The 14,114-nt window shown below is 37.8% G+C and overlaps 1 protein-coding gene across 2 annotated transcripts in view; it reads left to right on the top strand.

Annotated features, from left to right (window-relative positions):
- Positions 1 to 421: 421 nt before the first annotated feature.
- sema3a.L (semaphorin 3A L homeolog) overlaps positions 422 to 14,114 on the top strand; it is a 137,449-nt gene continuing 123,756 nt past the window's right edge. Inside the window, exon 1 of one of the 2 annotated variants that reach the window (XM_018250610.2) lies at positions 422 to 1,229. In XM_018250610.2, coding sequence (XP_018106099.1) covers positions 1,118 to 1,229 — 112 coding nt within the window. In that variant the 5' untranslated portion in view covers positions 422 to 1,117. 2 annotated transcript variants of the gene reach the window in all.

Raw genomic sequence — 14,114 nt, 5'->3', positions numbered from 1 at the left:
GCATGAGAAATGGTATCACTTCTGCTCAAAGGGGGCATTTGACACGTTAGTGAGAAGCTCCTGCTTCCAAGCTTTGCACACGAGAAACAAAGGTGATTTGACTCATGACACAATGAGAGAGAATGGAACGCTCGGGAGTGGGTACATATGTTAGGATCCTTCTGGGGATCGCCCGATATCATTGATAAAATGCCACAGATTACAGTGTGAGCTATAACAAGGCAATACCCATAGGGAATAGAAGCAGGAAGGCTGTTAAAATAATCTCAATAAATCTGATGATGGGTTTTAAACGACTGCTGCCGCCCCAATCAGAGTCGCAGCGGGTCCTGATTGATTATGTCCCAGCTGCAGGATGGACAACACTCACCGCAGCACTGACCCCTTCCCTACAAAGTTTCCAGTCAGAAAGTACTCCCCAACTAGGTGGATTTATGGCTCATTGCCTGTCACATGCGTCTCCGTGCAGGTTCCTGCTCCCTCCTCTAATCTCTCTTAGATGGTTTTTGCATGTGTTGTGTGACAGCAGGGGAAAGGCGGTGGGTTGAGCCTGCCTGTTCTTCTCCCATTGTCAGTGGATGGAAAAACCTGTGTGAGAGATCCTGTGTCATCTCACTGCATGTGGACAGGAAAAGTCCGTGTAGCTGCTCTCCTTCCTCTCTCCCTCTCCCCTCTCCTCTCTCTCTCTCTGTCCTTTCATTCAGCTGCCACACAGCGACTGAAGCGCACACACACCAGGATTAGTTTCTCCGACCGGTCAGCAAAGCCGGAGCTTAAATGAAACGGATGGATCTATAAGCTCCAGCGCTGCAGCCTGCCTCATTCCTGCCTTTGCACACTCACTCACACACACACACACACACACACCAGTTGTGCCTCATTATCCCCTGCCTGATTCATTATTTCCCCACAACGCCTGAAGTTTCCAATTTTTTTTTTTACAAGCAGAGAGGATGAAGTCTGGATTCCCTGCATTTATTAAATGAAACCGAGCAAGTCACCTGTTACCTTCAGGTTTTTTTTTATTATTTCCCCCCAGATTTGTTGGACTTGCACACACTGCAGCATAAAGCACCAGGCTGGGGAAAGGAGCTAAGGGATCTGCTTGTACCTCAGCATGGGCTCTCTGACCTGGATTGCATTTCTTTTCTTGGGAGTATCATTAACTACAAGGCTCAACTGTCAGAATGTCAAAAATAACGTGCCAAGGCTCAGATTGTCCTACAAAGGTAAGGATCACATTCTTTCCCTGCTCCCATCTTGCAAACTTTATAGCTTTGGGATATTTCTTTTGTTCACACGTGGTGGCCAGCTACTTTTTTTATATTTACTCTAGCTGCCAATAAATATATACCTTATAATGAAAACTCATAGGCTTAGCCCACACATTAGGAGGGGGGGATATGATTCTTATGTTGTGTACTTTATCTGGTAAGGGGCGGTGATGACGTTCCCTAATTATTTTGCTATACAATATTTAACTGGCAGTTAAGAAAAACTGGCAGTTGAATATAGGGTGCTTTAAGAATGCTACTCTGCAGCAGAAACCCTTAGGGCTGTATGCATATTTCAACAGAGATGTTTGCTGGGCTGGACGTATAGAAGCAATGGACCTCCTGTTTGCAATTTATTTTATAAAACAGATCTGAGAGGGAAAAACATTTTTTATTTCCACTGAACTCACTAGAGGAACGTTACAAAAAGGCCAACAATTCCATGTCGGCAGCACAGGAAAATATCTGCCGTGCTGTAAAGGTGAACATGCCTTAACTGTAATTGCAGTGAAATTGCAGCCATGTAAAAGAGAATTTACTGGCGTTTCCATGCAGCAATAAAATTGCAAATTAAGAGCCAGCACGTTATTAACAGGCACTCATTCATTGGCAATGTAAACTGTTACTTTTAAAACACGTAAACTGACAGCATATTCTGTGACAATTAATAAATGTATAATAAGATTTTTAAAAAAAACAATTTCAGGTGGATACCATGTTGTGTTTCAGTGCTTGTATGTGAGGCACATTATTCACTTATGCTTTATAGTTTATGATCAAAATGGATTTACCCAGTAAAGGCACTATACGTGCTTATGAAAATAAGAAATACTACAATATAACACATTTATTTATACAGGTAGGGGTGGGCTGGCTTTGTCATGCAATGTATACAAATGTGTGCTAGGAGAAATAATCTGTCATTTCTTTTTCCTACTGAATTACTGTCTTTGTGATAGGAAGACATGAGACAAGTGTGAAAAACACATCTGTGATACCAGAATGTTATTTTCACACTTCATTTCAGAGAAGTAACTGCTTGTAGATTCATTTTATAGCCACGTTACATTCTATCTTTATTCAAACCATATCTGGACTTATTCACATGGCCATGTTGCAATTTGCATATCTGACTTATTTTGCTGTATATTTTTTTTTTTTATTATAACCATAGCTAATGCACATGTGAACAATATGTTAGTGCATACCACATATGAAATTAACTAATGGCTTACACTTTCCCCCAGTTTAAAAAGCCTTAAGAAGATCAGTTTATTTAAGCCTGTTCTTTTTAATGACTTTCTGTTCAGCACAGACATGGTATGTAAGCAGGTATGAAAACAAGTATGAATATAAAGTGTGTCATTCCTGTAGCTGATGAAGTGGCTCATAATTGATAGGAAACGAGTAGGATGAATCTTGTTAAGAAAGCTGAGCGGCTTATTCAGTATGGGCCATTCTCTCACGACTGCAGTGAAATTCTATTAGATGTCACCTATAATCAGTTTACAAACTGAGCACTTAAGGGCGTTTTAAAGGCACAGTAAATAGAAAAGTCACATGCAGAGGAAGACAATAACACTTCAGACCAAACCCCCCCTTTCCTTTTGTGATTTTATTGCTCTGTCACTGACTTTTTCTGTCCGCACACACAATTGTTTTGTTAAAGTGAAAACCTTGTAGCCAGTTGTAAGTATTTTGTTTGGAAGAATAATAGTACTCATGTGCTTCTTGTTTTCTCTAACTAATTAGATGTCAAGCATGCTTTAAATGGGCAGTGCATTTGTTCTCAAAACATTTCCAAAGTGATTCATGAAGGGTTAAATCCCTGCCAAAATGTATTTCCTATGGCCAGTTGTTTTTAAAGGTCCATTCTAAGCTCTGTCATTTTTCAGTCTGCCAAATATAGGTCTAAGTGGTGAAAGTTACCATGCACACTTATTCTCTGAGGTTTCTGCCAGTTTGGGTGCAATTAGAAAAATAAAAAGACCATGAACAAAGGGTGAAGATCTAGACATATACCATATGTGCTCTTGGTAATGTTATGTTAAGTGCAAAAAAAGAAGCAATATAAAGCCCCCATTTGGTTCTGTAAAACGAAGCAGCACATGGACACAATGTAAGCTTGGCTCATTTCTATGTAGTTGGTGCATTGGGACACTCATTTGGACATGCAAATGTGGCAAGACTGTAAATCGCAGTTTCTGAGGACATTTTAGTTCAGTCTTTGAATTGCAAAGAACTTTTGACTGTTGAATAGTACTCCTTTTCTTAACAGAGAGGGTCTTTCCTGAGATATAGGCTGGGGTTTCAACCTCAACAATTTCCTGCAAAAAAGGTCAAAATGCATCAAGTGCTTCTTTGTCAACTAAAATGTGAAACTAAAATTGTTGGTTTTCTTAAATATATCATTTTTATTGGTCTCTTGCAGGCTGATATACCACTTAACTAGTGGTTAAGTAATTGTATTGATTTAAGAACTATATTTTTCCTATACTAAATAATTATATTATATGTAATATTATAATCACAAAGTCTTTACCAAAAACAGAAATAGTTTGGTATCCCAACTGAACTAATAGTCTTACACATTTTTATCTAAAACTGTTGTTAAAAGGTTATTGACTAGGTGTCTGTTTTATACCATTTGGAAACTTGTTACTAGAAACAGTTCAAAATGAATAATTTGTTTGTCCAGCTTGCTTATAATAGCTATGCTTAGTATTACAGTTGTGTTCTTTACTTTAGCCAGTATGTAGTACTTCCCTGAATAATTGCAAACACTCTTTATTAGTGCGACAAAAGGACACAAAATACAGTTTAAAGGACTATCATATCCTATTTATAAAAATGGATTGGTTTGCTGGGAAGTAAAATGCAACACACTGGTTTTCCCCACTGCCTCCTGCCTCTGCCTGTCTCCATTTCATGTCGAAGTGAGTAAATTATAATAAAAGGAATTACAAAAAGTTAAAGCCAAAATAAAAAAGTTCCAGGTACTTTTTAGAAATAAATGTGCATTGTCGCACTAAAAAAACTTCAGATTTAAATAAGAGACTTTGCTGTATACAATTACGGTTTCCTAAAACCTAAACTGATTGAAAACCCCAATTTTCTTATTTAAATCTGAGCAGAACTGTAAAATTACACACAAAAATGCTTGCTTCAAATACATAACATTAAAGCATGTCCCTAAAGTCCACTGCATACTTTAGGTTTTGGAATTAATCATTCTGGCACTTTAGGCCAGGGCACACGGAGTGTATCCTTTGCTGTTTTGTAGCCAGTGGAAATATGTCATAATGAGGCCATGCAGCCTGGCATTTTCTTTACTGGAAACCACCTGTCCACATGAGCTGTATTTTTTTTTCTGCATGATATCTGCCTGCTACTACTAGCATCAGTTGGATTTCATTCAAGTAGATGACTTCAGTTGGTGGAGAATACTCCATACTTCTGCGTGTGGCCTGGGCCCTAGTACCACCTTTGTGCCTGTATCCCCTTATAGACTTTTAGCTCCACCCACAATATATTGAGTAAAATAATCTATGATGCTAGAAGCAAAGGGCGACAACAGTGCTAGCATAATGGCCAGTGTGGATACAAAGTCAGTTAAAGCTATCACAGAGAAGATGACCATGGGAAGGGGAGTAATGTCATCATTGGGTTTTTGCTACATTGAAATAGCAAAAACCATAGGTAATTAACTTATTCTGCTTACTCTTTGCCCCATTGACTTTAACAGAGTTCTGTCATCACGGTGTAAAAAATAGAAGCACATTGGCTACCTCTCGGCACTTGAGTCTGTGGTTTAGTCCCAGGGAACTGTCTGCATGAAATTAGTATGGTCTCTCTGTCTTTGCATACATTTCCTCCAGGTATTCCTGTTTCCTCCCACAATACAAAAACATACTTGTATGTTAATGAGCTGAACAAAATGACTTTAATGTTTATGTTCCTGTGGAATGGAAATCAGACTGCCCACTAAGGCAGAGTTATTATTATCTTTTTATTTATATAGTCCTGATAAATTAGGGTTTCCTAGCCATTGCTCAACAATTCACGTAAGTGGAGCTTTTTATTTATTTTAAAGGGCTTTATAATAGGTTAGGAATATATAAATAAAGGGTGAAAAGAAGTGTTGTTGGTCCCACTAGTGAAACAATTTAATAACACACATCTTGTGTTTGCTGAAATGGATGCCAACCGCATGAATGAAGTAATTCATTATATGATCTGCACTTTGGCACAGTTTTTTTTATAATGGAAAAAAAAATTGGGTAAAAACTCATAGCAGGTATATGGCAAAACAATGCAAAGAATTGGACCAAGTAACATGTGACCAAGTCAGCTGTACACCTCTGGAAATGTTACACTAGAGCTCCCTTACCAACACTGGGCAGATATGCGCCTAGACAACAACCCATGGCAACCATAGTTACATAGTTAAATTGGGTTGAAAAAAAGACCAAAGTCCATCAAGTTCAGCCCCTCCAAATGAAACCCAGCATCCATACATACACACAATCACACTGACCCCTCCATACCCTCACACAAACTATTTATACCAATATCTATACTAATTGCAGATTAGTCTGGAGCTGGTTGAACAAAGCTACTCGCTCATTGGTTGCTGTGGTTTACTGCCTATGTGCAAAGTTGCTCAGGGATGGTAAATTCTAGATCTTTCTTATACAAACAGTGTGTAGTGGTATCAGATAGGTATCAGATAGGAGGGTAAAATATATTTGTGATGTTGGGCCACATTAAAGTGACACCTTGAAGATGGTGACCAATCGGAGCTATACTATGGACCTGTTTTGAAAGGCAGCAATGTGTCACTATGACACTGTATTATACCCTGTCATAGAGCTTAATTGTTCCTGCTACCCCAATCTGCTGTTAAGAATGTATGCCATCTACTCACAAGCAACATTAAAATAAGTGGTTTCAGTAGACATTTCAGAGAAAATGACTCATTACTGCAGATTTCATTACAATGGTAACCAGGAAAATTGACCCATTTGATCAATCCTATTATATACTCAGCTGTGACATGCTGGGCAATGAGTCCAATTAACACCTTACACCTGTGTGGCCTCTCTTAAATGGAATGTCTTTTTTTTTTTTTTGTGAACATTCAAGTTGAAATTGCTAGTTCATAGTTCCTGTAGGTTTATTTGGAAATATCATGCTCAACTTTAAGTGGATCTAAAACCTCCATAGCTCTGCTCTACTGCACTCTCTAGTTCTCTAAAGTAGGTGACAGAAAAAGGACTGGTAAATACCAGTGAGAATGTTACCTACCAGCAACTAGTCTTGCTCTTATCCTGCAAACAGATTTACGTGTAGTTTTAGCTTCATTATATTGCACTTAAATCAATGGAAGGGGGATATACTGCTGCTTAGTTGTTCTCTGAATCTCATAGGACAAATGTTTTGTTTTTTATTATACTTTATGATATATTGATTTAAGTATACAGTAAGGATTTATTATTATATATTATTATTATTATATATTATTATTAATTTTAATTATATCTTAACTGCCTTAAAAGGATTCCTAATTAGCAGACTGAGTGTGCGAGACCTGTTGAGAATACTCTCTCAGAGGCTACTCATTTCTGAAGTACCAGGGGTCTATACATGCCATTCTTTTTACAAAACATAGTACTCTTGCCACTTGACATAATGAAGTGTGCATTATTCTGTAAAATAGCCTCTGGCAGCCTTTATCATTGTTCATCTGTTAAGTATCACATCTCCAAGCAGGAAAAATGTTCTGATCCTTGAAGGGGACCATTTTATGTCAGGGTAACTTACAAGTACCTGTAATTTTATCATGAGACCATTTGTAGGATCAAATGTAAAGGATCTATTTATATTCAGGTATACACGCATATTTATATACTTACATATGCTTCTGTGTAGAAACAGTTATGTTCTGCAAATACTTGGTAAAAACCCAGTAATATTATCGGCTGTCTTGCTAATTACGATTGTCATGCTGGTTTTCCACATATTCCCAAACAAATTCAGATGATTTTCTGCTCATTAAATCAAATAGACATTCTAACCCACAGCATGAATTTTCTGCTTTCCTAAATGTACACTTTTTATTACCACAAACACTATGACCTAGACAAGATTAGTGTGTGGATATACAATTCATGCCGTCTCTTGAATCATTTCCTGTTTGATTCCAGTTTGGAAAATTGTTTCATCATCTGTAGAACTAGAAAAAGCCTTCATAATACAAGTAATTCAATAATTAACGCCCACTTTGACATTCTAATCTTAACTTTAGCAGTGTGCCTTTGTGCACATCCTTTTTCCCATAGATAATGAAGGCATGCAAGTTTCCTAATTCAGTATATTTTCAATCTTGCACATATTGATAGTCATTTAGAACTTTTATATATAAGTAAGAAGTAAACCATTGGAAGCTATAGTGACATTTAAATAAGAAGTCATATTCCAGTTCAAAATATGACCTAAACCATCTAATTGACATGTGAGGTTTGAGCCACAAAAATTAACTAGCTGAAATTGAGTTCCAGATAGGTGCAGCTAGCAATGGCCTAATTTCTACCATTTCGCTCTGACGAAAAATTTGCGAATTCTGAGCGAAATATGCGAAAGACCGAAAAATTAGCTAAATTCGAAAATCTACAATTTTGACATCACCGTTAAAGTCAATAGGCATCTGAATAGTGTTGATGCCACAACAGTTTTGACGCAAGTGACTTTTCTGCCTCGTGTCCAAAATTTTTTGATGCGGGCACATTTTTGCGGAAAATCACTGCAAATTCACACTTGCCGAATTTATTCGCCCATCACTAGGAGTAGCAATTGGGTGCTGAGTATTACTGCCACCCCTCCTATTTGTTGCATTATTTGTATTTCAATAAAGCATTTGACACCATAAAGGTTGTCTATACACCAACGTGATTAAAGTAACCATTTACTATTTTCTGGGTATGAGAAAGCTATTCACACATGATTTTGTCTATGAATGGAATTACAGAAATAATCAATATAAGCCTTTGGGGGTTGTCTGAAGTAATGCCCTTAGGGTTTGCCACCTGCTTATTTCCAGAAGCAGTTAAATAATTAAACAATGCTGTTCCTTACTGGAGCACTGATAATTAAAACGTGTGACAAGCGGTGTTGATGCCTTGCCAAAAATTGAGGCTTAATATTCATTTGTTACATGCTGTTTTGAACACGTTTATTAGTCGTTAAAAATGTTTAATTATGTCTATATCTTGCGTTAGATGTGCTGAAACCAGGCCTGGATTTCAGGCTTGGGCATCCCAAGACTGCTTGGTCCTAGCAACTGGCACCATCACGAGCGCATCCCCACCACGTGCGAGCATGCGCTGGAGCCCTGGGGATCAAGCATACAGGAGTACACGTTCCCCGGTGCTCCTTAGGTTGTGGCTGGGTGACACGCCACCCCTAAAAACTTGCTGCACTAGGACCGAGCCTTTGTAGTCTCACCAAAAGTCCAAGCCTGGCTGAAACTCATGCTGTTGACAATCTTATACTGTAGCAAAGAGTTTTGGAAGTTGGTAAACACTTCACACATACATGGCACCTCTATAGAACAAATACAAATTATTCATTGTGACTAATAACTGTGTTGATGCTGATATTATGGAGAAAATTGCATCTATAAACCTACCAAAAGATACATATTAAAATTATTGTAAGCAATTGTAAGGCACTTTCCACCTCCAGTAAAATGCTAAATACATATATCACTGAGGGCACATACTCCAACTAATGAAAGTAATCCAAACGATTGAAGAAAAAGAAGAAGTGAAATCAAAACACTATTAGTCCATAAACACTCACTTCAAAGCAAACTAGTTCAATGTGGCGCCTATGTAGTATGATTGGCAAAACTGCCTTAAGTAAAACTTAACTATTAATAAATTAGGCTAAAAAGAGGAGCGCCCACAAAAAACAAACCCACTGCTAATAGCTCATAAGGCCGCAGTGCAGGAACAATGTCCTTAAAAAACATTCATTTAAAAACCAGCAAATGGTGGAAACGGTGGTATCTTAATCAGCCAACAAAAATACTTCGACGGTAGTGGTATAAACCATTGGTTACTGTGCAAGCACTACCCGCTCCCACCCTTCCATTTGTGCCCCAAGTTAGTCAGCAAGAACCTGCCTGTCTACGTAGGGACAAAGTGGGAGCTAGGCTGCCACCGTCCACCTATGCCGCCCAACGCGTTTCGCTGACTACATCAGCTTCCTCAACAAATGTTTCCAATGTTGCAAATTCCATGGAAAACTTGTTCTTGTCATTTATTTTCTTCCAAGAATAATTGCAGAGAACATAATAAAGAGCGCCGGCGATGACCGTGTAAGTCAGACTGAAAAGAACCATGTAGAGATTCCATATAGAAAGGTACAGAGCAACTGAGTAAGATCAGACTCAAGATTATACTGTACTGGCCATACTGGTTGTAAGTAGGGCATTTAGGTACATAACTCAAAAACATACAGTGCTATCAGTGAGACCATATATTTAGAACAGAAAATCAAAGACATGCCCCATGGGAGGGACATGCATGGCTGCATTTAATAAGAATACTGAAGTAGTTCAAGGATATGGCTTAGCTTCTCTCAGCATGTCTACCCACCTCTGAAATAGTTGAAGGGGAAAATGTTGCCAAGTCAGGAGCTACGTAATTCACTGCAGAAGGCACTTGAGCTCTATGAAGTCATAATGGCATCTGCTGCCATGAATAGGTGCTAAGTCATTCTCTAGTGATAGCGACATTTTTCACCAGGTTTGACCTTCAGTTCATTATAAAAAATAGTCACATGGCTTGTAAAATAGTCACAGTAAAAAAACACCCATTGACTTCAATGTGTTTCACACATTTTCAACTTTTTTGCTGAAGCAAAATGAGACATATTCGCTCATCACTAGCATCCTCTTAGGTCTCACTAGGTGGGTAAAATACGAAAAGGAAGCCACAATATTTTGAAAAATTGCAGACACTATATACAAGGTGAGAGATTTTTGAACATTTTAAACGAGGCATCCTAATAGATTCCAAATAGTTACAGATTTATTAACACTTTCCTATTTGTCAGAAATGCGTGTTAATGAATTGGCACATTTAAGAAGGCAAATCCCTTCTAAGTATAGAAATATAATTTAGACGACTGGAAGGAAATAGAAAACATAGTGTTTGCATGTATAATTATGGCACCGCTTGAAGGAGAATAAGAGGGAGGATAAAAAGTGTCCTTTGTTCTTTTATAAATAATTATGGCTCATTGGGGAAATTGCAATTATATGTATATTCAGAAGAATGAACAACATTGTTTTGTTGAAACACATGCAGCATCAGATGTGAAAATAAATTTCATTTGGTCATAAACATTTAAGTTCTACTTCTTGCGTTTACTATAAAAATATTATTTTCTTCATTTTTTTGGCAGAGCACCCAAATTAGTTGGATTTTTCAGTGTAACTTTTTTTTTTCTTAAACAAAACTTGTATAAATAAAGAACCTGTTAAATGGGAAGATTAAACTGCAGCTCAAGAAAAGCCACTGGAAATAATAACTTCTAAAGAATAAACATCTTGTATAAAGATTCCACTTGCGGTGCCCTGAGACTAAGTTACCATGGAGATTAATTGAGAAGAACTGAGTAGTTAAATAAATACATGTAACTTGTCTCCTTATTCAACCAAAGTGGATAAAAAGCAACAGTCTTTTCTTCTTTATAACGGCATAAAATTAAACTCACCACACCCTTTCCTAAAATTTACTGGGGGACAATGTACTAAAGAGTCCCTGGTGGTGTTTAGAACTTTGTTTATTGATTTGTTTGCAGTATTAACATTACTGTGTAATCCAAACACACACACACAAAGGGGCAGATTCACTAACTTCGAGTGAAGGATTCGAATGAAAAAAATTCGAATTTCGAAGTATTTTTTGGGTACTTCGACCATCGAATTGGTTAAATTCGTTCGAATTCGAACGAAATCGAACGATTCGAAGTAAAAATCGTTCGACTATTCGACCATTCGATAGTCGAAGTACTTTCCCTTTAAAAAAAACTTCGACCCCCTACTTCGGCAGATAAAACCTACCGAAGTCAATGTTAACCTATGGGGAAGGTCCCCATAGGTTTGCTAACCTTTTTTTGATCGAAGGATTTTCCTTCGATCGTTGGATTAAAATCGTTCGAATCGTTCGATTCGAAGGATTTAATCGTTCGATCGAACGAAAAATCCTTCGATCGATCGATCGCAGGATTAGCGCTAAATCCTTCGACTTCGATATTCGAAGTCGAAGGATTTCATTTCGAGGGTCAAATTTCAAAGTATTTTTAACTTCGAAATTCGACCCTTAGTGAATCTGCCCCAAAGTGTAAGGGCGACAAATCGCCTCTCTTTGGGCAACTAATCTCCCCAAACTGCCTTCCTGCCGGCTACAATCTAAATCTCTGGCGGGATGGCACTCGGAGCAATTAGTTTTCCGAAGTTGCGCAAAGTTTCCTCGTGATTCAACTTCGGCCAACTTTGGAAAACGAATAGCTCTGAGTGCCATCCTGCCAGCGATTTAGATTCCAGTCGACGGGAAGGCATTACGTGGAGATTATTCACACGAAGAAGAGGCGACTAATCTCCCCCAAATAGCATTGTGTGCCTTTACCCTTAAAAGTAATATGCTGGAGTTCTTTTATAAATTGATTATAGGGTACAATTACAGATCAACTTTAATGGTTCATTCAGTTAAGGGCAATGACACCCATTATTTTACCTTGTAGTGAATGTTGCTCCTATGAAAATTATTTCACCATTTTAAAATACAATGAACCATTAAAACCTATTTTATGTGTAACAGTAATATAGGTGTAAGAGAAATGGTGCATAAAGAGCTAGGTCTAGGATTCGGAGGTAGATTCAATATTACTTCATCCATGCATTGGAATGGAAAGCAGATCTCAGGCACCTCTTACTGAAAGGCTCGTGGGGCTTGGCTGGCAGTTGAATATTGCAGCCCAGTCAGACACATTTGTGATTGATGTACATCACTGACCATGGACTGGCTCTGTGTATCAACGCACATCATTTTCCATGTGTTTAGTCTGTCTGACTCAGGAAACGCTGCCGGCAGCAGTCTCTTAAGTGTCACTGGTGACATTAACCCATCCAACTGCACCTGTGGTAAATACTTCAGGACTCTTTCCTGAATGTCTCTTCACTGGCCTCGCCATTTAGAGATACAGTATGTCATAAAAGTTTTTACATAAACACTCAAAATGCTGCTAAAGGACCACATCGCTCATAGACTAGTTTGGGTGAGAAGCTTGAGGCTACCCTCCAGTAGAGACACCGAAGTTCTGTATAATGTGCCCTCTGGCACTTTAATGTGTCTACTTCAACTGTATGTCAATAACTGTGTTTTTTCTAAACAGTATTTTGAGATAAACACTGTAGTAGTGAATACAACTAATGGAAAAAGTTTTGCAGTACACCTAAGGGTCCATGTAAAAAAAACTCAAATCGAATGCAGTTTCCTCAGATACCAATATACCTCACTTGGTCATTGTTTGTATCGTATGATGTATACAAAGTGTAGTATTATGGAAACAAAATATAAGAAGATTGTCAAGCTATCTCTATTTGTGAATATCTTGCCAACATGCATACATATTTTTCTTCACCTTTCATCTGTTGAAATGTCAAGTAGTGTCAAGTACTGCTTGGAATTCCAGCTTTTGCATAGGAATTTTTGCTTTGAAAAGGTGTATGTTTCTGCTCTCATAAAAGCACCACATGAAGGTTCCGCTTTGTGTGAGCTTTAGGGGAAAAAAGTTGCGTTCAATTTGCTCTAAATGGGAGAAGAACTCCTTAAACAAAACAGAAATGTATAAATCTGAAGATTGTTTATAATATTGCTACACACAGGATTTTCATAACATGGCAGTGTAATTTAGCTTCAAAGACCGTTGCCTGAATGCAATAGGCCAATAATAACAAAGGAATAGCAAAAGGTACAACATACATTGTGAATATAGGTGAGCAATAGTCTGGCTACAGCCTGTTAATTTAATCCTTTATGGATATGCTTCAAAACATCTGTTACTTGTCATGAGCAATTTAAACCTATATTGTGAATTGGAATTTAAAATGCAACCATAACTGAAGGTGCAGCACTCTTGTTAACTGTTTCAGTACTTAATGGGTGTGTGTAAATTTACTGTTTTGCTGTTATAAAGAGCAAAGTATATATTTATGTGTGTCTAGAAAATCATGTCTTAATTAAAGTGCTTTTCTATGCTGTATAATCATATCTCTGCATCACAAATGCTGCCTCGCTGATGTCATATGTTTGATTCCAGCTAGGACACTGTCTGCAAGGAGTTTGCATGTTATTATTATTATTATTATTATTATTATTAATAAAGCTTCTGAAGTTGCACTTTGCATGCTGCACTTGCCTATGTAATTGACCTTTAAAGCTTTCAGTGCCACCAGTCACAGCCTACCCCATCTGTGATTCTTTTCACTGCAGTGTTATCATTGGTATACATCGCAGATTGCAGACTGAGTGCTAGTATTGTATAGAGGATTGAAAAAGAATCCCTACATTTTCTTGGAAGATTTTACTTCCCCTTTAACCTGTGAGATGCAATATGAACTTTACCACAGTTTTAATAAAACATTTTTTTTTTAAATTATTTGTACCTTTGACAATGAGGTCTCCCGGTAAGGCAGATTGACCCATTTTTGAAATGGGTAGGGGGGAACGTTTGCAGAAAAAACTTTCTCCCTTGATCAATAGCCTGTTA

This window comes from Xenopus laevis, chromosome 3L, assembly GCF_017654675.1.
Source record: "Xenopus laevis strain J_2021 chromosome 3L, Xenopus_laevis_v10.1, whole genome shotgun sequence".
NCBI lineage: Eukaryota > Metazoa > Chordata > Amphibia > Anura > Pipidae > Xenopus > Xenopus laevis.
The sequence above is the reverse complement of the archived record's forward strand: the minus strand, read 5'-3'. Positions and strand labels throughout refer to the sequence as shown.